At 41.6% G+C, this 25,714-nt stretch overlaps 1 protein-coding gene across 1 annotated transcript; it reads right to left on the bottom strand.

Moving 5' to 3' along the window:
* Positions 1-1,011: 1,011 nt before the first annotated feature.
* On the bottom strand, positions 1,012-3,205 carry LOC148034474 (uncharacterized). The gene is made up of 2 exons (XM_087679422.1): positions 3,069-3,205; positions 1,012-2,926 (listed from the first exon to the last, which is right to left on the bottom strand). The coding sequence occupies exon 2, from the start codon at positions 2,441-2,443 to the stop codon at positions 1,397-1,399; it is 1,047 nt and encodes a 348-aa protein (XP_087535548.1). The 5' UTR covers positions 2,444-2,926; positions 3,069-3,205; the 3' UTR covers positions 1,012-1,396.
* Between the last annotated feature and the right edge of the window lie 22,509 nt (positions 3,206-25,714).

Here is a 25,714-nt window from a genome sequence, read left to right as displayed (position 1 = left end):
TCCAATCTTCGAAATAATCTTTCTCTGTTTTTCCTAAGCATACAATTTGATGTTGATGGGGGAAAAAAAACCAGCTCTCTAGTTTTTTTTTCATACCTCTGTTTTGCGCATCTATCAGCGCGTCTGAATTGCAGGATAAATACATGTCTATTCTCGTCAAAAACTTTCAGAGTAAACGCGGTTGTAGACACGTAGATACATGCCTGTATAGACGCACAATATGAATATGTCCACTTTTTTATAAATATGATTATATATTTGCGTAACGCGTTTATATGCGCGTCTATAGGCGCATCTAAGTGTGCGTGTAACTCTGATCATAAGCGCGCTTTTAGACGCGATTTTGTAGACGCGTCAATAAACGCGCCCGACATTTTTTTTCACAATTCAAATATTGCATCTACAAGCACGTCTATGAACCCTTTTTGTTGTAGTGTCTTTTTTGCATTCTCTCTCTACAACCTGGACTTGCATGTGACCGTGCATACTTGGAGTCCTTAGAGCACACTCGCAAGTTGATATTCTTGGGCATGGCATGGCTATTGGTACTTTTGATTTAGTGTTCGAAGATTTAATAAATAGTCGCACACAAGTGCACATGGCACAGACTTGGAGAGTTAATACAGTACCTAAAAGATAGAAGCACTTCATAATCTCCAACTAGTTAATCCATGTGGGCAGTGGCCATCCAAAAACGGAACGAAATCATTCCCTGAGCCATTTAAAGAGCTCTCTCCTCACTTTACTAGACTTCATTGGATGTTCATGGGTATCCATGCGAAGCGTTAACTAACGAGTGTCCCTCAATCTACGAGTTGTCTCTGTCTATCTCCCAAGTTGATAATCCTACGTGTGTGGTGCGGCGAGGCGCTTACAAACTAAAATGAGATCCACAAGTCGCGGGAACTCTTTCATGTAGCCAATGTCTGTGGATGATGCTTCACTAGTGAAGACGTGGCCCCCTCACGTGCAGACCCAACTGCTGGGTTTGAAAAAATAGTAACATTACACTTTGGAAACCAAATCGAACGACGCCCTACCCGGGCATAATGTTTCAAGCACCACACACGCACATCTTTTTGAAAGCGCAGGAGCAGCGGGTACAGGAGCGACAATGTGCCACTCACTGAGCTATCATGTATATGTACAGATACAGCCCCGATAATGCATTATGCGAGTCCTTATGGAATAAGGAAAATCGCTTTACTGCTGCAAGGCTTAATTATTGTGTGGAAAGCATGTTGGTCAAGAGCTAGCTGCAAATTATAGTTAGTTAATTCCCACCGGGTTATAGTGATCGTGTTGAATAGCAGGGTAGCAGCTAGCTGCATTGAGGATCAATGACAGTGATCCTGGATCGTGATTAGCGTGTTAATGATGGTTATGTGAGAATGTATCATACAGGATAATACTGAAAGCTGAGGTGATTCGACTTGCTGCATGCTGGCTGGTCCATCAGAGCTAGGCCGCAAAGAAGCTGGTGCTCCGGGCCGAGGGCCTCATGATGATCATGGTATTGATGATTATGAGGCGACAGCTCGTCGCAGCAGGAGGAGTAGTCCTCAGCGGCGGATTGGCAGACATGGTAGAAGACGAAGCTCATGAGGGTGTCGAAGAGGGAGATGAAGGAGTAGAAGGCGATGAGGAGGGGGGCCTCCCAGAGGGACCCGCCGCGGGCCAGGATGCGGAACTGGAAGGCGGCCTCCACCAGGGTCGCGCAGAGGGTGGTCGCCAGGAAGAGCAGGAGCGCCGGTGCCTGTAGCGCCCGCAGCCTCATCAGCAGGAACACGCTTTTGCGGACGGCGCCCGGCCCGCACGGGCCGCCAGGCATCGCCGCCGCCACGTGGGCCAGGCCCGAGCTCGCCAGCACGTGCGCGAGGGCTACGGAGAGCGCCAGGAGGAGAGGCGTCTCGATGAGCGGGGCGGCGACCGCCACGTGGAGGTGGCGGGCGAAACCGGCGGCGACAAGAGGCGCCAGGAGGGCGAGGCCTGCGAGGCCCAGCAGGAGGAGGGAGATGCAGAGGTGGGTGGCCGCCAGGCGGGCCCACGTGGAGGGGCCCGCCCGCAAGATGCCCGTGAGGGACGACGGGCTCCCCCGGCGGCGCCGGTCGAGCACGTATAGGACCGCGGCCTTGGCCAGCAGCCCCAGCGTAAGCACCACCGGGAAGCGCAGCGCCTGCGCGAGAAGAGCTCCTGGCACGTGGCGGTATACGAGCTCGCCGAGGGGGGTTTCCAAAGCCGCCCGCTGGTGGAAGGCGGGGAGGTGCGCCCAGAGGTTGGTGGTTGCGTCGGCGAGCAGCACCGCCTGAGAGAGGGCGAGGGAGGCCACAGGGAAGAGGAGCAGGAGCGTGGTGAATGACAGGAGGGTCAGGTTGGTGCTCAGGAGGCCCGCGGCCTCTTTGACCACATCGATCACTGTCGATGATGCCAGCTCCATCGTCATGGATGAAGGCGTGCCCTGCCAGCCGATGTGTTGTACTTATCGTCTGCTGCTGAGCTTATAGCTGCTAACCATGATCGATGGTCAGAGACTGACTGACTCTCTCTCTCTCTCTCTCTCTGTGCGTGTCTGTCTATGCGGCCCTCTTTATGATGCCCACCCCTCCATCATTCCAGCCGGGGCAGAAGAATTATATCTCTTGCGGGCTTCTGAAGACTCATCTTTTCTTCCATCCTTTGCTTTTCTGAACTTCTCTTTTTTTAGGGCACTCCGGCGGTCAATTTCAGTTGGGACGCCCGCATCATCCAACCCGCCTTCATCATCCAAACCCAACTGACGTTTGTCTACTACTCTGTGCCCTTGATGATGATCCCGTGTCTCCTCTCTCGTGAGAGACGAACATGGCCAAGGAAGGCGGCCATGATGCTGCCTCTACCTCATCATAGACCCCTCCGTTTCTGGCCCACACACCACACAAAAAAGCCTCTGTATTTTCAGGAAAGAAAACAGAAGCCTTTAATTCAGATTATACAATATATATATACATGCATATATATATATATATATATATATACATATATATATCGATATACAAGCTCTCATCAGAAGCGGAAGATAAGCTTTTTACCAGCACGGTCCCCCTACGCATGGAATGGACTGAGGCGTGCATGGAACGGCCCCGGCCCTTGATCTCTCTTGCCTTTATCTAACCCATACGAGATTCCGAAGGGTCAACCGATACAGAAAGGCAGCTACTAAGTGCATCTAGGACCCTCTCATCATCGAGCCTTTGCTTGGAAGGCATATTGGATGGGCATTTGCTGCGCATATATCACATCTCTATAAAGCGCTCTTGCTCTTTGTTGCTATTGTTATTGTCAAGGTAGTTCAGAAATCGAGTCAGTGGACCGACTGGTTGGTTGTGGGCAAATTCTCTTACCCCCTCCCCTCTCTTCCTTTTATCGTTCACCTTTCCGTTTGGTAGTCGACAAAGTAAAGGTAGCAGCAGCATCCAAGAAAACACCCTCGTAGGCGAGATCTATCTATCCTTAGAACAACGACCGCCAACCTAACCCACAAATAAATTAACATACCTGTTGTACTTGGGCGGGGCGCAATTCATAATTACGCATCCATTGCATTACGCAACGCACACAACCCTCATGACGCGATTAGAGCTGCTTGAATCGATACATTATCGACTTGTGACGTACAATTAAGGTGCGTGAGCCATTGGTTGATGAAGTTGATCCGGTTTTCATCCCTAACCGTAATCGTTCTAAACCCTGGCATACGCAGTTAGCTTCGGCACAGGTTAACTATAGTACCGTGTTACTTATTCTCGTTTTTCACACATACCATCGATCGATACTATTTCACATTATAAATACGGAGAAGACTTCCACCAAACTCTTTGAAAATAGTAGCATAGCAAAGGCTTGGACACCGTCCATTTCTTTGTCGTCTACATTTATACCTCGATGCTGATCTCTTAGCTTGAAAACCTAGAAAAGCCTACTTTCATCCTATGGGCTTGGAGTTTTACCATTACTCTACAACGCCCTTCTTTAAATGAAGGGTAATGTTGATATTTTCCATTATAGCATTATAATAAAAGTCTATAAGAGGGTGGCATGCTACTATGCATGTGCCCCATTTAAGTGTCAAAATTGGATCTCCCTTGAAAATTTCCAAAGAGAAATAACGTAGCTCCCCTCCAAACTCTTCATGAAGTTATTGTCTGAGGTGCCAATATATTGAAAGACAATTTGTATGAACAAGACCACCTCTATATTGAAAGACACTTTGTATGAATAAGACGAATAATCAAATATGGGTGAAATATTGTTGACATTAACATCAAAAGTGGTTGAATACAATGGCAACATAGTACCAAAACATTATAAAGTGTCCTCTCATAAAATAGAACTTTTTTGATAGCCTACTTTTGAGGTTGCTCTGGTAGAAAATGGTAGCAGTTACTAATAATCAAAATATATATTTGCATGGTAGTTGTGTTACAAGGCATAGGGAAACCCTACAATAGACTCCTATAATCACCTTTGTGCTCTTCCCTATCCTCATTCATGTTGATGTTGTTATGTTACAAATTACAACATCAAAAATATATGCGAACAATCTTGTACACGAAACAACCAAACACAACGAACAAAAATACTCTCAAACTTTCAAATCACATACCATGCCAGCTCAGAAAAAGGGGATTTTATTCCAATTGTATTGTATATTAACAAAAAATGTGACATAAGGGGTGTTTAAAGGAAAAGTGTTACTTTAGAGAGAAAATGTTTCCATCCTATTCATGAAAATATCCTTTTAAGGGGTTTTTGAAGCATGCCTTAGATACACATTATATGCAAGATTTTTTAGAGTATCTTGTCAAATAAAATTTATGGATGCACACTAAAACTAGCATAGGGCTTCAAATATAGTTATTAATATCCTAGCTGATACTCCACATGAATTAGTATGTATGTGCCCATCCCCGTATACTTTGGAGGAACATACAAAGGAGAATTAGGAAGATAACTACTCTCTCCTTACACAATTGGGTATTCACAATAGATAAAAGTTAGCATTGAGTTTTAGGGGGCTCTGGAACTGCAAACGTTGGGCTATTTTCATATGTCACCTTTATATGGATTGCAATAAATATGGATTTGCACACAACTAAATTTTATGTGTAAAATCAATTTACTTTGTTTTCTCTCTATTTAATATATGAACTAATCTATGACACAACTGATCTAGGTCCGTTATAAGAATATCTATGAAGCCAAACCATCTAGTCAACTCATATTAATTAGATGTGCATATGCATGTATATAGATGATGGAGATGACTTGGTGTGGCATGGTTTCCTTCTTGGAGATGAGTGCTTCTCATTGTGCTTTGCTCGATAGAACTTAATAGGGTTCCAAGTTATAGGAAACACAAGGCTTTCTAAGGATTCACCAGGGTGTGTAGGAGTTTGCAAGGATCCCTAGGCTTCATAAGTATTAGAAATGCTTCATAGGACTTGGCATGGCATCGTACATTGGCAAATAGTATCTCAAGTCTCTAGTCTTTCTATGTAACATGTTGAAATGACATGCATCTCAAGTTGAGGTCTCACACGCTTAGAAGCAATATGGCTTTAAAGGTGACGAGTCTTTCGATTCCTAAACCCAAGAGGGGCAAGGCAAGATAGTTTAAGATTCTCAGCATGGGATTGGGATGCAAACTCGAGTAAGTTACTCATGCATATATGTATGCATCACATGGGTTCAAAATAATGTATTTTTAAAATACCATTTTTTACATACAGAAGGGTGTAATATAAAAGGGTTATTTACAGATTGAATAGAAAAGGGTTATGTTTTATTCATGAAAAATTAATAGATAAGGATATTCATAAATAGGCCTTGAACGCACGTGATGTAGAGGATATACATATAGTAACTTCCCTGACGATGCAAAGTCCTCATGCTCCTCAATAGTAGCATCCTTGGTACGCTCCTCAACACTGACCTCCTCATGTATCTCATTGGTAGTGGGTGCCTCCTCATGCTCCATGGCTATGACCTTAGGGGATGCAACAATAGCTTCATGCTCTTGGATAGTGGCTACCTCCTTGTGCTCCATGGCAATGTCCTTAGGGGATGCAACAATAGCCTCACGCTCCTAGATAGTGGATGCCTCCTCGTACTCCATGACAATGTCCTTGGGCAATGCAACAGCTGAAGGGAGGTGAGCCCTGAAGTGGAAGCATGAGCAGGGGCAAGAGTTATGGTGGAAGAAGTAGGAGAGAGAGAGAGAGAGAGAGAGAGAGAGAGTCCAAATATGGGAACTCCAACAATCACAATGTGTGATCGGTCTTCCCTTTATTCAAATGTTACTAAAAGAATAAAGAATGAAGTGGCATTGATGGGCGCCCGTTGTCTGCAGTGTGCAGGCACATGTACTATCAGTGTAGTAATATACGAGCAGCTAGACAGAGGCGCCTTTACCCCCAATAACCTCCCGCTTAAAGGCGAATATGCCTCAGTGAGGAGGGAAAAAAGAAAAAAGTATAAGTGTACATAGGTACAACAGGATGAGGAAAGACATCATCTCATCATACGCCCATCATCTCCCTAAGGTAGGAAAAACGCTCAATTGAGAGACTTTTCGTGAGCAACTTTGTAGGATTCTAGTTAGTCAAGATCCTAACAAGATCATTAGTCATGTCCTCAATGACCTCATGAATGAAGTGATATCTCACCTCAATGTGTTTCATCTTTGCATTGAAGACCAGGATCCTTGGCTAACTAGATAGCACTCAAACAATTCGAATGCAATGTAGGGATAGCATCTGTCATACCAAGGTCAACAACCAAAAGGCCTAACTAGATGGCCTCCTTGCAAGCCTTAATGGTTGCAACATACTCGGACTCTGTAGTTGAGGGGGCCATACATTTCTGCACTACCTTGGACATCCATGAAACAACACCTCTAGCAAAAGTGAACACCTAGCTAAAGAGTGGGCTTTCTACTATGTGCATGTCCTACATAGTTAGAGTTAATGTACCCCACGACTCCTATATACTAGCTACCATCACAAATGCACATATTAGTAGTCTCCTTCAAGTAACTCATGATACCTTTCACGACATCCCAATGCCTCTTGCTAGTTGTAGCCATATAACGTGCCATAACACCAACTGTAAAAGCAATATCTGGACATGTGGCTATCATGGCATATATAAGACTTCCTATGCATAGGGAATATTGGCCATCTCGAACTTTTGCTCATTTTTTTATGGACAATCAGCCTGTGATACCTTCACATAAGAAGGCAATGGACAACCAATAGGCTTCACATCCTGCATTTGGAAGTGCTCAAGGACTTTATGGATATAGTCATGTGACAGATAAGAGTAGTCCCTAAGAGATGTCACATGCATAATGTGTATACCAAGTATATGATAGACTTGACCCAGATCTTTCATCTCAAAGCTCTTTTTGAGCTAAGCCTTAAGAGCATCTAGCTCATCATGAGCTTTCCCTGCCAAAAGCATGTCATCCACATAGAGTACCAAAATCAATAATAAACCATCACATGCTTTCTTTGTGTATAAGCACGGATCCATAGTACTATGATTGTAGCCCTGTGACTGCATAAAAGCATCAAACTTGCGGTACAATTTCGTAGGTGCCTACTTTATACCATAAAAACTCTTCCTCAATCTGCACACTAGGTGTTCCTTACCAAGGTCTACAAAATCCTTAGACTGCTCAATGTATATCTCATCATGCAAGTCCCCATATAAGAAAGCCATCTTGATATCCAATTCATAAAGATCCAAGTCAAGATGGGCAACCAAAGCCAGGACTAAGTGTAGGGTAGTCATCTTGACCACAAGAGAAAAGACTTCATTAAAGTCAACACCATGTTCTTACTTAAAACTCTTAGCAACCAATCTGGCCTTGTATACTGGCTTGGGGTGGCCAAAGATACTTTTCAACTTGTATACCCATTTGCAAGGGCAAAGCTTTCTTGCCTCCACTAGGCAAGGAAACCAGGTCCCATGTATGATTCTTATGCAATGAGTCAATCTCATACTACATAGCTCTCTCCTAGGAGTGACAATCACCCGTACGTATAGCCTCATCATAGGTGAGAGACTCTCCTAAATTTGCAACCAAGACATAATCCATGGAGGGCACATAACAGCCAAGAGGTCGTCTATCTCTAGTAGAACACCTCAAGGTAGGCTGTGTTGCTTGTCTAACATCCTAATAACATCTTGGCCATGAGCATTTGCTACTAGTACAAGTTGTCTAGCTAGATGTGTGGGAGTAGGAGGCTTCTCCTGAAAGATAACCTTGCGTATCTCAACCACTTTCTCAGGCTACCTATACATCTTATCTTCATGGAAGACTACATCATTGCTATAGATTTTCTGCACCTGCATATCCCAAAGACGGTAATGCATCTCATGTGCATCTCTATAGCCAAGGAAAATATATTTCACACTTTTCATATCCAACTTATTTCTTTGGTCCTTGGGCACATGGTAGAAGGCCTCACATCCAAAGATATGCAAATAAGCATATGAGGGAGGCTTTCTTGTCCATATCTCCTCTATAACCTAGAAGTCAATACCACTATAAGGTGACCTGTTAATGAGATGCACAACAATAGAGACTGCCTTAACCCAAAAATGTTGTGGTAAGCCTGTCTGGCTAAGCATATTGTAGACCCTCTCCTTAAATAGTCCTATTCAAACGCTCAGCCCATACCATTCTGGGAGGGGTAGTCAATTGATACTTAATACCTCGCTCATCACAAAACTACTTAAAGGTATGTGAGACATACTCACCCCCATTATCTATCCTTAGGCATTTCAGCCAATGCTCCTATTGATTCTCTACAAGAGCAAGCCAACGCTGAAAGATGGCTAAGACATTAGATTTCTGCTTTATGGGATAAGCCCAAACCTTATGTGAATAATCGTCAATAAATGTAACAAAGTACTTCGCACCCCTAATTACTGGCATGGCATGGGTCCATATATATCTGAATGTACAAGAGCCAAAGACTCACCCATGCATGGAATACTAGACTTTTTATGTGAATTCCTAGTTTGCCTGCCATATAAACAGTGATCACACGACTCAAAATACAAGTAGTCAAAAGACATAAGATACTGCAAAAGCACTAAGCATTTTCATTCCCTTAAGCAACATATGCCCAAGATGAGCATGCCAGAGAGATACATGTGGAATAGAACCCATTGAAAAAACATGATCAATAGTGCCAGATACAACCAAGGGGGTAGAGGCTACTAGACACTGCACCTCTTGCAAGAACAAGCCTACCATAAGTTATCTTCCATGCACAATCACCAAAGCATATATGATAACCTACATCATCAAGCTGCCCAAAAAACATAAGGCTTTCAATCAGTGTGGATACATGTGATGTACATTATGCAGAACAAAATTGCTACTAAAGGGAAACTATAGAGTGACATCACCAATGCCAACAATAGCAAGAGACCAATCATCACCTAAGTGCATAGAACTAGATCTACTCATGGTAGCGGGTCACATGAAAAGACACACCTGAATCCAAGATCCAACATTGTGCATTCATAGATTAAGCCTTGTTCAGGTGAGAGGCATCACCTAAAGAGGCTAGTAATATGTAGTCACCATCATACTCCTCAACCTGCATGCAATTTATCTCCTCAATCTTTACGCTAGACTTTGCAAGTATAACACTTCAATCATTAGATTTCTCCTACACTTTCTCTTTCCCCCTTTCTTTATGCTTGTCATCGTGCATCTTATGGCACTACAGTCATATGTGTCCTGGTTTCTCACAATAATGGCATGTAAGATCAGACTTATGTCCATGGGGCTTGTTGCATTTACATGACTTAGACCGGGATTTTTGAGAGTCCTTCCCATGACAGTCATTATCTTTCTTGCCACTTCTGCCACCTCTAATGGATAAAGCATGTGCGGAAAGCATCATTGTTTTTCCTATTAATTTCTTTAGTTAAAAGAGCACTCTCTACACCTTTCAATTTCAGCCCATCAAGTATGTTGGTATAGATCGCAGTGCAAAATGCATCCCAAGACTTAGGTAAAGTGCCAAGCAGAAATAAAGGATATAGATTATCCTAAAACTCAATACCCTATTGAAGCAAATTCTTCGTGATAGAATAAAACTGCCTAAAGTGAGCAGACAATGGGGTCCCCTCCTTCATGAGGAGATCCATCAACTATTTAAGCCAATACATATGTGAAGCAAGGCTCTGCTTTTCATAAAGTTCCTTGATCTTTTTCCATAGACTCCATGCACTCTAATCTTCATCTTTAGCAACACTATTGTGGACCTCTTTAGAGTGTGATAAAATGATAGTGAACTTGCATAGTGCATCTAAATCAACTCATCATTCATGTTCTTGAGTTTAATACCCTTGTCTCTTAATGGCTTAATTTGCAATTTCTACACCAAAACCTATCATATTTGAGACTTCCAATAGCCATAGTTGGTGCCATCCAACTTGGCAATGTTGAACAAAGGATCTTTGAGACAACTAGCCATAATGAGTCAACAAAGGCAGACTATGCAGAAAGCGGGCTACTATAATTAATAGTAAGGCCAAAACCACTACCAAAACAAGCTAAAAATAAGAGAAACTACTAAAATGGCTAGATGTCTACCGAATATGACCCAAAGGATGCCAAACAGTGATGATTGCCCTCAGTAAATGCTCACAATCTGCAATTTACAGCTTCCTATGATAAATCACAACAATAGGTAAAAGAAGCCAAAAGTGGAGCTATCAGTGATACATGATCAACTCTAGCTGCTAGGAAGTAAATACATCTAACAAGGAGTGAAAAAGAGCAATGGGCACTAAGAACTATCAACCAAGCAAGGTGTTAGACAAGATATATCTCATAGACATAAAAGTCAACACCATGACAAATGTAACATGCCGTACTACCAATAGCACACGTGAACCCTCTTTTTTTTGAAATGATAATTTCTTTTGATAAAGGCAAATATTTTTTAATTATTCCCCTCTCCTCCAGCTGACTATCGAGCTAGAGGAAGAGGGGAATAGCATGTGTAGGCAAGCTCCTTGTTGGAGCTTGCCTAGATTATGAATCATGCGGCTCGACGCGTGGGGGAGGGAGCATCTTATCCCCTCCCTTATTTAAACTCGGGATGGTGGGACGATGAAAGGGGGCCACCAGGAGATACTCCGTATGTGAAATCGTGAGAGATTGGGAGGATATGAGAGCCGTCATTCTGTCAATAATTGACAGAGAGGAGGAAGCAAAGAAAATTAGTGGAGGCTGAGAGGACGGCTGAGGCGCTATCGTAAATCCAGACATGTTGAGAATCAGCAATCACACTCACTAAACGCCTCTTTGTATGGAGCTTCAGGGCGAAGGACATGCAAGCTAACCTATCCCATATGCACAGTGGTGTCTACTGCAGTTTCCTACTTTCCTATAAAGCATTGTACTTGCTTCCTTTTCTTAATGCAATGATTGTACTCTTTTCTTTTCAATGAAGTGTCAGTGTCATTGTCCACATACATAAGATTGTGTTTATGAGTCCAAGTCTCAATCTTGGAACCTAATTCACTTGTGTAACAAACAATGTCTTTGTCTTCTCCATCATGAGTCCACACTTCTCTTTCCATCCACCATAACTCACTGCCATGTCCTAGATCCCGTATCTTTCACATGGTGTCAGAGTGCAGTCGAGCATGGCCTAGCTCATTTCACTCCTCTCTCAGCTCCTCTTCACTCAAGTCAGCTCAAGTCCAGCTCACAGTCCCAGCTAATGAGCTCATTTCTGAACTCTATCTCCACTTGACCTGTGGCAGCCATAGCCAAACCTACACCCTGCCTCTGTGGAGCTTCTTGATCTCCCTCCACATGCAATATTTCAATACGCTTTCTTCTGGAGAAATGTTCCTTGACTTAGGGCGCTGCCTCATGTCACTTCAAACACCAACATTGGTGACCTACAGCTCCAGCATTGCGTGATTCGTCAGTCGTAGTCCAGAAACAGCGCCTTCTATTCGTACAGCCCGATGTCCATCTGCGCAGCATGATTCATCCTGGGTCTTTAGGGCTTTTGAAGCCTATCACTTAGGCTATCTCCAGCTTGAATCTTGAGGCATATGGTTCAGGCTATGAGCTGGAATCTCAGAAAAACCAATCGTGCAAAAACCCTAAAAAAAGACCACCGTAGCTTTTTGAGCTCAAGCTCATCTCTCACTTCACTTTCTCTCTCCTGCCACTTAAATCAAGGAGGGGAGATCTCACTAAGCTACTAAATTTCTCAACAAGACAAGCATCAAATCAAGGAGGGGAGATCTGTGAAGCATTTGAAGAACCATTGAAGATTTGAAGACTCAAGGAAGAAGATGCAAACATAGTGTCCAGTGACACTCATCTAGTGCTCTTAGCACTTGTGTCTTGTGACACAACCAACTCTGCTGCAAACTGAGAATTTTGGAAACTGATTTGCTGCTGATCTTGCAACCTCAACATGGGAAAAGACTCTCCAAATGCTCAATTCAAAGGAATCGGGTTTCACACCTGGAAAACCCGCATCAAGCTCATCTTGATGAAAAAGAGTCTCTGGGCCATCACAAATGGCAAAGAGAAGAAACCTCGGGATGGGGACCTTGCAACTACTTGGCAAAAGAATGATGACAGAGCCCAAGCCATTATCAAACTAGAGCTAGACGACAGTTATATCCACCATGTGGATAACTGTGAGACCTCATAGGATACATGGAAGAGACTTGACACCTTGTTCGGTGCACAATCTAAATCATCAAAGTATGGTCTCCTGATTGAGTTCTTCAGGCTTGAAATGAAGTCCAGCACATCACTTACCACACATCTAAATTACATGGAAGGACTCCTAACCCAACTTGCATGAATCAACATTAAAATGGACGAAGATGTTTGCATCGGTGTTCTACTTAAGAGTTTGCCTCCTGAATATAATAATGTATCAACAACTTTAATCAACATGCCAAATCCTGAACTTGTTGATATCCAGGCATCACTGTTAGAAGAGGAAAAGAAGCTAAAAACTAAGAAAGAACCAAGTACCTCTAGAGATGAGCATGCATTATATGTTGGCAACAGGTACAAAGGCAAGAAGGATCAGCTCTTCTATGACTTCTGCAAAAGGACCGGACACACCGAGAAGTTCTGCCACGCAAGAAAGAGATCCCAAAAGGCCTATCTAGTCGCAGTCAAAGAAGAAGAAGAAAATGGAGCAAAGGAAGAAGAAGATGAAGATGAAGACCACCATGATCGGAAGGACAAGACTCATCAGTCCTTCTACTCTCATAACTCTGATAGACTGTTTTAAAAGCCTTGTATTTCCTTGCCCTAATGCTTTCTGCCATAAGCTTTGTAAACTCCTTATGTAACTTAGCATTACAGTCCCTGTACACTTTGTGAGGCCCCTGTTACAACCTCTGGATGTCCATCATGTTTTGGTGCCCACACTTAGCCTTTTCTGCAACAGCCTCTGGTGTCTACCATGTTTGTGGTGTGCCCACACTTTGCAGGTGGTTCTCATTACAGCCTCTACACACTTTGTGTCTTTCTAGTTGTGATTGAGGAGGGGTGTTGAGAATCAGCAATCACACTCACTAAACAACCTCTTTGTATGGAGCTTCAGGGCCAAGGACATGCAGGCTAACCTATCCCATATGCACAGTGGTGTCTACTGCAGTTTCCTACTTTCCTATAAAGCATTGTACTTGCTTCATTTTCTTAATGCAATGATTTTACTCTTTTCTTTTCAGTGAAGTGTCAGTGTCATTGTCCACATACACAAGATTGTGCTTATGAGTCCAAGTCTCAATCTTGGAACCTAATTCACTTGTGTAACAAACAGTGTCTTTGTCTTCTCCATCATGAGTCCACACTTCTCTTTCCATCCACCATAACTCACTGCCATGTCCTAGATCCCGTATCTTTCACAAGACATGACGCCGCCAATCGCCTATAGCAGCTGCCACCGCTATCTGATCCCCCTTCCCACATCGCCGTCAACAGCTGAGAAGGGAAGACTGTCAATGCCACCCAGTCCCAACAGCTGCCGCCGCCATCACACAGTTAAGCCTCCCCCCCCCCCCCCCCCCCCCCCACGTGCTCTCTAGAAGCTTCCAAAGCTTCTAAGGGGGAGGCTCTACAAGCCCCCTTTCCCCCCCAAAGTTTCCCTGAAAAGCCTTAAGTGGTCTTTTAGGTCCTTTTTCTTCCCGTACCTTAAATCCTCCTAAAGGCTCCTTAGGGCCCTTTTCCCCCCTCCTGAATTGCCATTAAAGGTACCCTCCTGTGGCCTTAAGACTATCCCCCCCCCCCCACAAGTTTCCTCCCAAGGGCCCCATAAGCCTTCCCCCCCCCCCCCCTCGAAAGTCGACTTGAAGGGGCCTTCATGTGATCTTAAGTTTTTTTCTTTCCATACAAAAAAAGTCCTTCTTAAAGCCCTTCATACCCTTTGTCCCCCCACACGAAAATCCACACTTAAGGATCTTCTACACCAATTTTCCCCCTTTTCGAGGTTCTTTTGGAAACCCTAGCTACGAGGGTTGGTATTCCCTCTCCCCTCGGGATTCAAGAAAAAGCCTCCTTTCCATGGCCTTAAAGAAGCCTTACCTTCGAAAGACCGTTTAAAGCCCTCCCGAAGTTTAAGCACCCCCTTTTTCGTGAAATCCCTACTTCAAGGAGGAAGCCTTCTAAAACCGCTTTCGACGGACGGTGCAAGTTATCACAAAGGGAGCTACGGTGGAATTTCAAAAAGGAGTTGCAAAGCTGCATCCATGAACGGAAAGGCTGCATTCGCAATGCCTCCTAAGAAAGCCCAAGGCGCAACCGCAGGAGGATCATCTCCTAGCATCCACGTGGACATCTCACCCAAAGTCTAGATTTTCCTTCCTAATTTTTATTTTGTATTGTTATAATCATGCGAGGATAATTGTTGGAAATAGGATGCATTTTTCGTCTTAAATGCTTTAGAAAATTGATATGCATTTAGTCCATATTTACAAAAACGGAATTAAGATAGTGCACTCTATTTAGGCATGGAAGTATAAAATTGCATGTCACATTATTAGGCCATATCTTCTTCGCAATAAGTCATCATGAGAAGTGCTAATAACCCATAGGGAATTGCAAGGCATGAAATGATTCTTACGTTGCATAACTCTAGTCAATTATCATTTTTCAACTGCACAATTACTAGTAAAAGGTTGCTTGTTTAGCGTGAATCTTGTTCGCAAGTTATAGGATGATTAGTTGGAATTAGGTTATAACCTAACCTATGCTTGATTCTTAAATTGATAATTTAGGGTTGAAAATCAATTTACGCGTAGACAATGAGTCATGTGTTTATGAAAATGATAGCATAATTATCTTCAAGAATTAAACAAATTGGCATAAACCTAAACACCTAAACCCGCAGAGTACTCGTTTTAGAAAGAGTTAATTCAATTCCAAAGAATTCAATAGGATTTAATACTTGACCTAATCGCACATATTGCTAAAACTGAAACTCCTATACCCTGAATACTTGCCCACATTCACCGAATGTAGGGACAATGGAACATACTTGAGAAGTGAACTAGGGTTGTCCCTAAGAATCTTATGCTAAAAAGATGGAACTTGGAACCCTAGGACTAACAACGTCAGCCTAATGTAATTAGGAACAGATTGTTTCGTGACTCCATTTGATGGGTAGAATAGTTCCATAGTTCGATGCAACACTTGTGCAACAAGTGCAGAGTCGTATGATCTTGTGATTGGATCACAAGGGGATGGCCAATTCTCGGAATGAGGTTGGCAGATTCTTACACAAGTTATCTTGCAAGAGAATGAATAATCGTCCTAATATATCTTTCTAAGGTAAAGATAATTGCTTGGAGTAAAGGACAAACCAATAAATTGGTATAACATATGAACTTAAGGTATTGATCAAGTCGGGTTAATAGGGTATGGCCCTAACCCAGGATATAGGGGATCTTGCCAGGTCACAAGTCATCCCGGCAGATTGAGTGTTGGAGGTATTCGAAAAGAAGGATTCACTCCTTAGCATTTGGCCAAACAATGAATGGCCAATGGAAATGTTTGTGCTTGTTACAGATTTAAGAGCACTGTTTTGTTTTGTCTGATCAATGAATTAAAGGATAAATGGATATCTAATACTTCAGGTTGAAGGCCTGAAGGGAGAGGCAGCTTCAGTTACCCCCGACTTCCTGCCTGACCCTAACCAAGGGGGTTGTTAACCGCGCCGAGAAGGTGGACCGAACCCGCCGCGAGAGGTCTCTCCATTGAGCGCTACTTGGAGTAGGAGGATGCTTGGGTGCTAGGGGGGCTCTGACCGTAAATCCCTTGCCTTCCGGGCCCTGCACAAGAGGCTAACATGACTCAGGATTGGATCTCGAGGCCCGCATACTAGTCTACGGGTGAAATCTTGGATTAGTAATCCCTGTGGATTGCTGGATAGCCTTCGGGTAGATTGTGCATAAGCCTACGTGCTCGATTTTATGTATTTCAAAGAGAAATATGATAACCTGTTAACAAGGAACTTGTTTGACATTGTTTTCCTATGTCAAGTGATATGATTACGTGAAGGAACCAGTGTCTAACAGGTTAATTAAGAAAGCTGATTGATACTTGTCCAACTAAATGTATTAGGTAATTAAACAACTAAAACAACCTGAGGAAAGTGTGGTGGATGTGGCCATAGGCCCGTCCTACGAATGGGTGGTCCCGGTTGGTCGGGAACTTTTCTCAAATCACGATGGACAGCCAGAAGATCGTCAAAGAACACAAACAACAAAAGCGTTGACCTAGAGTTATAATTGATCCCGATTTACGCTGTTTTAGGGGAACGGAATGGGACTATGCCTTATGGCAGAGAGGTTGAGCTTTGCATCCCTCTTGTTTCCCATTCTCCTTGAACCAAGTGCAGAGTGAATCCGCTTCGGACCTGGCGTTTCTACGTAAAGTAGTTCGCTTGGATTCGACGCTAGTTGCCGTTAGGAAATGACCAATAAGCAAAACCCTAATTTAGGTCGGTTCTAAGTGGGAACGGCCGGTACTTCTGCTACATGGCAGACGCGGGAAGTCTTAGATCGCAAAACCCATAACATTCCATGGGAGTGCCGAGCAGAGCTTTCTAGACATCCTTCCCAATGGACTGCTAAGACGTGTCCTAAAGATAACAAGTGGACACGTTACAACAAAGATAGGCACCTTCCCAAAAGTAGTATCAGATTAGCCTACTAAGCATGAATTGCATACATGAAGCGCAGAGAGAGCAGATGCATGTCAATGTCCCATAATCTCAAGCTCAACAGCAAAGCCAAAGCTCTACGTATATCTAAATAGGTTAGAATCTCCCACTAGAAGGAAAGTCAGATGCAAGCAGAGCAAGCACTGTTCAAATATATCAAGTGAATACCATCAGACATCCGACATCCAAGTAGTATACATCCAAAGCATAGATCCTAAAGTACCTCAAGCCTATAAAGCATAAAGCATTGAAGTTTCCAAAGTCGAGTAGCTGGCAACCAAATAGAGTGTCTAAGATCTCCAAAATGCTCAAATTCAATCACAGAAGAAGCCCCAAATGTCAGTCACACATAGACATTCCAAGTAGCATCCTTTCTGGCATAAGTATCAAAGCATGAAGCCTAGACGTCAAGCATAGACAATAGGCATAAAACTATCATAAAGAATGCCAGCTGTAGTCCAATGCCAGTTAGTTAGACCAAAATAGAGTTTGATCACTTCTCAAATTTAGCATTTCGAAACTAAAACAAAGCACTTTCCAACCTCCATATACATTCATATGGTCGAATAAATCACCGAGGAAGCACCTGTAAGCAATAGGTAGAGCATACACTAACCAAATAGGCTTCAGCCCTGGTTATTACAGCAGTAAATTCATTATTGAAATTGAGTAAGTCAGTCCTCAAATCAATCTCAAAGCCACCTCAAATCATGGGCATATGATATATCAATGTACCAGCATCAATGGTACACATGAGTAGTATGTATAGAACACTCAAATCATAGCCAAGAGCAATAGGCATATAAAATCCTTGTTAAAAGAGGTTCAGCCATGTTGTATATAGTAGTGAATATACTATCAAACCAAGCTATTTAAGTACCAAAATCAGCTCAAAATTTAACCCATAACACGGGCATAACATTCTCGTACATGCAGCATAACCGAGCATCATAAGACCAACAAAGCTCACCATAGAAGCATCAAACATGGTGCTACCTTGTGTTTCCAACCAGAAAACCTTAGCCAAAAAAAAGTAAATGAAGTGGTTAAATCAGTCCAAAATCAGCTCCAAGCAATGACATAGCATCCTTGAATATACAAGCATCAACCGGGCATAATCAAGTATCATCTAACCAATGCCAATGAGTGTAGACATCAAAGATAAGTGCTACCCTATTTTATGACAATTTGTGAACTATTATAACAATTCAAAACTGAAGCTTAATGCTCAAATCGAATGCCAAGAGTGGAAGGATCAATGCCAAGCATCAAAACCAAGTGTATAAGTGCTTGTATAGCTACCCAATGAAGAAGATATGCTATAGGAGATAAAAAACGTGAGATGCTGCTAAAAAATGGCATGTTCCATGCAATGTGATGTTGCACCAGCAAGGTGATGGCTATGGGGGATGATCCAAGACTTGCTTGAGAAGACTTAAAGATGCCCAAGAAGAATGCAACTGATAGGAAGCTCGAACAAAGTGACTATGGTTGCCAACAAAGAGATGACTGATGTAGCGATTCGAATGGAAGTTGTGAGAGTGTGTCGGACCAAGCTCAAGCTCACAAAGAAGAAGGCTCTAATACCAATTGAAGGAAGGTGAGCCCTAAGAAGTGGAAGCATGAACGGAAGCAAGAGCTATGGTGGAAGGAGCATGAGCAAGAGAGATACTCCAAATGTGGGAACTCCAATAATTACAATGTGTGACGGCCTTCCCTTTATTCAAATTCGCTGAAAGAATAAAGAATGAAGTGATAGTGATGGGCACTCGCCGCCTGAGTATGTAGGCGTGTGGGTACTGTCACTGTAGTAATACATAGGCGGCTAGGAAGAGGCACTTTTACCCCCAACAACAACTACCTCCTCCTCCTAGACAGTGGCCTCACTCTCTTGGGCCTCGTAATGGAGAGAGCTTCCACTCCTACTCCAGTTCAATAACCACTTTAACCACTATTTTTTCATGTGGTACACTAGAGTGCAAAAAACCAAAAGAAATAGATTAAATAAGTATGTGACATAAAAAAATAATTTAACACTAAACCAATTGAAAGATACCTTACTTGCCAATCTTTCTCTACTGTGTAACTTCTGTTATGTGTTTCTTTTTTCGACAAGATAGTCCCTTGTGCATTGAACACACCCTCATGGACAATCTCATTGGAAGCTAGACATGAGTCATAATTAAATTATGTGTAAAGTAACATGCCAGATTTAAATATGTTATGTAAACTAGCATGGGAATGTGAAGTGCACACCTTCACAATGTGTTACCTCTTGTGGAAGAAAGGTCCACTTAGCACCTCAAATGGGCACCTTTGATTACTATGATCAAAGCTTAAAAGCTCTATTTGGCCACTCAAGGCTTTCTCCTTGCTCTCCTCTTCATAATAAGAGTCTTTGGCATTGTTAGCATTATTTAAACCATGGCTTCTTTCAACCCCTTTCACTAACGCATCCTTATTTACTATCAAGGAGCAGTTGTCTACTTCTTAAGCTTTACACATGAGCCTTGTGCAAACCCATGCACACCTCTTGTTGCTTCTCCCTTGTACTACAAGGTGTGTGAATACTTCCAAGGGTTACATATTTAGTAGGATCAAAATTTCTTGTGATACCAATTGCAAGCAATTAGAAATACAACAATGAATTATTACTAAAATAGCTATATCAACACCATTGAGCTAACAAAGTACTAGACCTAGCAAACACAATGGTGTCTTAGTACTAACAAGTTTCTTTAGGAAAACTACTTATTTCGGAACAAAACCAATGCTTTCATTAAAAAGTAATTAGTACAAATAAAAAGGTACTAATATTGTCAACTATTAATGCAACAATGTCATAGTACCATATAAGATGGTACTAAACAAGGATAGGTTCTAAAGAGTACTGACCTTTGTGCTAAATAGTACTAAATATTACACATTTCTTAATGCTTAAGTACCTTCTTTCTAAGGGCTATTCTAGTACTAACAATTAGATACCACAAATATATAACTAATTATTACTTAGAACATGGTAGTCATAATACTAAAGAGGCTAATATTTGGAGGAAAGGCTCGCCTCCCTCCCCCTCCTTATGGGGAAAGGAGAGGATAATTTTGTGTAGTATTAACCTTCATTACTAAGAGCAAATATTACTAGCATATTAGTATTAATGACTCCTATTGGTAGTAAAACAAATTCCAACCTAGAATTGAAAAGTACTAAAAGAGTGGCTAACACTATTGTGCATGAGATTGGTCACATCTACACACTGAAAAGCTCATACGAAGAGAGTAGATGAATGCAAAGAGCAAGAAACTATACCAAAAGATTTGTAGTGAACATTGCCAAATTAGTATTTTAACTACAAAGTACTTAGATAAACAAAGGACTAAAAGTGAATTATGAAAAGTACATGAGACACTAGTAAAAGAGTTATAAAATTAGATAGATACTTGTAGGGGGTCAAAAACCTATTACATCCATCCAATCACAACTCATGCTTTCATTACATAAATGGGCAACGCATAATTTTAAATTACACAACTAATGTGATGTGCACATGTGATATGTATGCATGTTAAAACAAGGCTTTCATGAGTATATAACTATAAGAATAGTGTTACCCTATTTTCTTATGTTTAGCTCACTCCAATCTCAACCTTCTTTAGCTCATAATCATCATTTAAGTCCACCTCACCACCCGCTTAGCACACTATTACACACCATAGGGGCATCTTCAACCTTAGGGTACGCATAGGTAATCACAAATCTATACCTCACCTATACACTCCTAAGGTATCTACACAAGGTATTTCCACTTTGGCCTTGCATGTTAGATAAGGTAATGTATCCCACAGCCCATTAGGCATCCTCAACCTTAGGGCAAGCATAGGTAATCACAAACCTATACATGTCTTAGGTATCTACATATGGCATTTCCACTTTGGCCTTGCACGTTAGATAAGGTAATGTATCTGACATCCCCTTAGGCATCCTCAACCTTAGGGCAAGCATAGGTAATCACAAGCCTATACACGCCTTAGGTATCTACACAAGGTATTTCCACTTTGGCCTTGCACATTAGATACACACCATCCCTTAGGATACAAACTTAAGCCCATAGTAGCGATAGACATGCATAATTTCCCTTTGTATATGCATTCCTTACATCATCACACTAGGAGTACCTATCCTCTTTATGACCATGATTAGAGAGGAGACTAACCCTTACATGAGAATGCCCCTAAACACTCATACAAATCAGAGAAACCCAACTAAACCTTAGGACATCCTCAAACCCTAGGTTGCATCCCCTTAATTCATTTCTATAAGCACTTAGACTAGGAGCACACCTCCCTTAGTTCAACGCAATAATGTACATTAAGGATAAGCTACTTGCACCTACACCTTACATTTAGGTGCACTCCTCATCCCGCACTCTTTAGACACCTAATCACTAGTACTAACTTTAGGTACTCCACCTGTATATACATATACACATAATCCTATGATAGATACATATCACATCTTGTAGGCCAAATCACTCACACACTAGTGCCCTAGGGCATTTCTAATTAGGGTAGCATACTTAGAACCTTCACATCCCACCTTGGACAAGGTTACTTGACATCCAAACCACTTGTAGGGTAATGACTTACCCACTCCAACCTTAATTTTAACTTGAGAACAACACACATATGTTGGTTCTCATACATAGATTAGACCTTCTAGCCATAGCCACTAATTGACACCCACCTTAGGTCATCATGGCTAACCCATTCATCTCAATCCCCCAGTTCTCCTATAGCTAGATCTTTAGGACTGAATCCTTAGGCATTCACCAAAAATTGCATCACCCCACCCCAAACAAAAGACCAGTCAGACCTTAACTCCTTGTGTCCAAGACCACACATCCATTAGACCTATCCATCCTTAGCACCTCACATTCATCATAGTCGCATCTCGGTGCACTTAGAATAAGACACATTTAGGTACAAGTCCCTTAGAGACAACTCGTCATACCAATTACCTCTCTTAGATTCATTTCAACTAATAGAATCTCAACACATTTAGGCACAACATTCTTAAGTCTAGACCACTAGGATCACATCAAAGGCACCACAAATCACTCAGTGCATTACACATTTAGGAATTGCAAGTACTTTACTCTAATTCCATTAGAGTTCCACCCACCACATACCTTAAGTCCTTAGGCACTTGCAATCACCTAAGTTCTGTACACATGCTTAGGCCACTTAAGGTGACAATACACATTCATAAACAAGTTCCATAGTGTAGACACCTCCTTCCCACCTAGGACACTAAGGCACATGTCTTAGGAAACCATATACTTAAGGTAGAATTAGGCACCCATAAGCACCTAGGTCATATGCCCACTTGAAAGCCACTTAGAATCAACAACTTAATTAGTCACCTGAGCAATTGTTAGAATCCTTGGAGCTTTTATTTAGGATCACAAGAATGGGTTACAAAATTCTAATATCATTGTATTAAGTACTAGCACATAACAACTATTGTTTGGGAGGTCAGAATTGGTTACTTGAAGGTATGATATTGTTTGAGTACTAGCACACTTGATTTGGAAAAGAAGAAAGCTTGGTTGCACAAATCACTACACTTTGTACATAGACAAGGATAATTTGAACCTTAAGCATTAAGGCATTTTTTGGTGGTTAAAACTTGTGCTAAAAAGGGATAGATATTACTCGTAAGAAACAACTAGTTGTGCTTTAGACTACTGAACAACAACTACTTAAAGAGGTTAGAAACCAAAAGACCAATACCACATAAGAGATATAAGCCAACTCAAAGCCAAGACACCTAGAAACCTAGAGTTGAGAATGTCCTACTTTGCTAAGGAAAGGGCTTAAGTAATCTAAGTGCATGTGCTTACATAGTGGCAATGTTATCCCAACTCCTAAAAAAGAAAATGATCCTAGCTCTAGTCAACCATTAGAAGAGCAAATATTGAAAAAATGTAGGTATTAGAGCTACTTAACAAGGTCATCAAACTATTTAAACCTAGAAACCATGGTATTCAAAAATAGTACCATGTCTAGATCCAAATACTTAGACCCTATATACCTTCTACAATACTATAGAAATTAATGTTTCAAGGATGATGCTTGAGGATAGGGAGTAAAAGCTCATAGATTTGAAGTACCAAGATAAAAGTACCCTCAGTAGACTTGTTGACTTCAACAAGGATGCAAAACAACAACTAGCCACAACATGCAAGCTAAGATGGATACGCTCCTAGGATGCTTCTAAATGAAGGATGTATATGGTCATCACAGAATTTCATATCAGATCTAGTGCAAGGACCAAGGTAAAATTACCCCAGTAAGCTTCAAGCATACAAAAAATTTCATATCAAATCTAGTGCAAGGACCAAGGTAAAATTACCCTTAGTAGACTTCAAGGATACACAACAATATTTAGCCAACATGCAAGATGAGATGGAAAACAATATAGGTAATATTCCTAGGATGCTTCTAAAAAGAGGAGTTGCATTGTCATCATAAAATCCATATAAAACCTGGTGCAACAATGACCCCATGCTAATTTAGGATGGCAACCACACTAAGAACTAGAAGACTAAGCCAAGATCCCCCTCATCACTAAAAAATTAGACAAATATAGAGGAGGGGACAATTCTTATAGCTTCATAGAGCAATTGAAACAAGGCAATTGGGACAAGGATATAAAGCCAACAACTTCACTCTTGTCTTAAGGCAAGCACAAGCCTTCAAACTATGCTTGGATGAAAAGGGTTACACTTAAGGATATCTTCACACAACAGTTTGCAAAATTTGGATATGGGGGCAACCTTATTCTCCAACTCATGAACATAGAACAACAAGAAGAGGAGATCCTGAGAGAGTATTTCCCAAGGTCTAGAGTCTTTAATAAAAGATCCCACCCAATAGAAATTCTAACTATCAAGGCCATTGCCAAAGCTTTCATCAAAGAAATCCCATATGAAAATACCTATGAGACCAAGACAAGTGATTGACTCATGCTCAATTAGTCAAATATCAATAGCATTATGTAGATGAGGCTATTTGAACCAACAATATCCATAGAAAAAGCAGTAGGGATAAGAATTTCTGACAATCCCAACATGATCCTCAACCTAGTCAAGAACTCAACTCAACCTAGGACCTCATACTCAATGTCAGAAGCTAGCAATATGAGCGAATGATTGTGGAATCCCTAAAATAATCACAACCATACAGGCAAAATGTGCAATGCATACACTATGGTGGAGATCACCTCCTCTCAAAATGTTCAAGACAAAATCATCCTTGCTCTAACAATGAGCACTTTGGGAATGATGCAACTTATTGTGCAGCCCACAAAAGAATCCTTAACCTTGCCACTAATGCAAAATTTGATTATCAATAACTCAATTGAGAAATTCCTATGAAAGGCAATTCCAAACAGCTTTACCTACTCCAAAAGACCAAATGCTAGCATCATCCTAAGCCAAAATTAATCCTTTGAGAATCCATAGACCATCAAGGCCCCAATAATTACTCATAAATACTCATTCTTCTAGTAATGAGTCCTAGGCATTATGTTGAAGGACCCATGGAGGACAAGGAGTGTACTAATCCCTTTATCTATTGTGATAGGGAGAGCCACCCCATACTTATGTACTAGAATCTCAAGATGAATGCATACACTCACCATGACAAAATGTGAGGCACTAATAATTCTAGTTCCATGACATCAAACCAAATATCATCGCCCTAGGCACCTTATTAAGAGGAAATCCAATTATTTGGATTATTTAAGAGCTAGATTGATGGAGAACAAGCAATTAAATCGATTGCTCAAGAGCCTCCCAAGATCAGAGTACCCAACCTATCTACCACTTCAACCTTAAGAGGCTTGGGCATAGAGACATTTTGAGAAGGTAGAAAGCTTGCTAATAAATGCATGCAAAGTTAGAATTAAGTCAATAGAACTAGGACTAGAAATTTTATAAGTCTCGAATCATGAAAAAATGGGATACATGCCTATGGATTCAATCCCCAAATCTAAGGTATTTATTTGAATAGGAAGAACACATAGCCTTTGCTACTCCATCAACAACAAAAGGATCAAGTTCAAAGTCCAAAGGAGGCACATGCACAAACCTTGAGATTCCTCAATCATCCAAATCTTGAAAAGTGAAGGCCAAACTCCCTATACATTTACACATAGGCTTTGATACTCCATTGGCAACAAAAGGATCAAGTTCAAAGTCCAAAGGAGGCACATGCACTAACCTTGAGATTCCTCAATACACCAAATCTTGAAAATTGAAGACCAATCTCTCTATACATTTACACAAAAGGCAACTCAAAAACTCTTAGAAAGACAGAGACTCGAAAATCCATAGAACCCACAAGACCTCTCACTAGACACATCG

Source organism: Lygodium microphyllum, chromosome 6 (assembly GCF_053477565.2).
Source record: "Lygodium microphyllum isolate KBCC chromosome 6, Lygodium_microphyllum_v1.1.10, whole genome shotgun sequence".
Classification (NCBI taxonomy): domain Eukaryota; kingdom Viridiplantae; phylum Streptophyta; class Polypodiopsida; order Schizaeales; family Lygodiaceae; genus Lygodium; species Lygodium microphyllum.
Note: the sequence above shows the minus strand (reverse complement) of the source record. Positions and strands in the feature narration are given on the sequence as shown.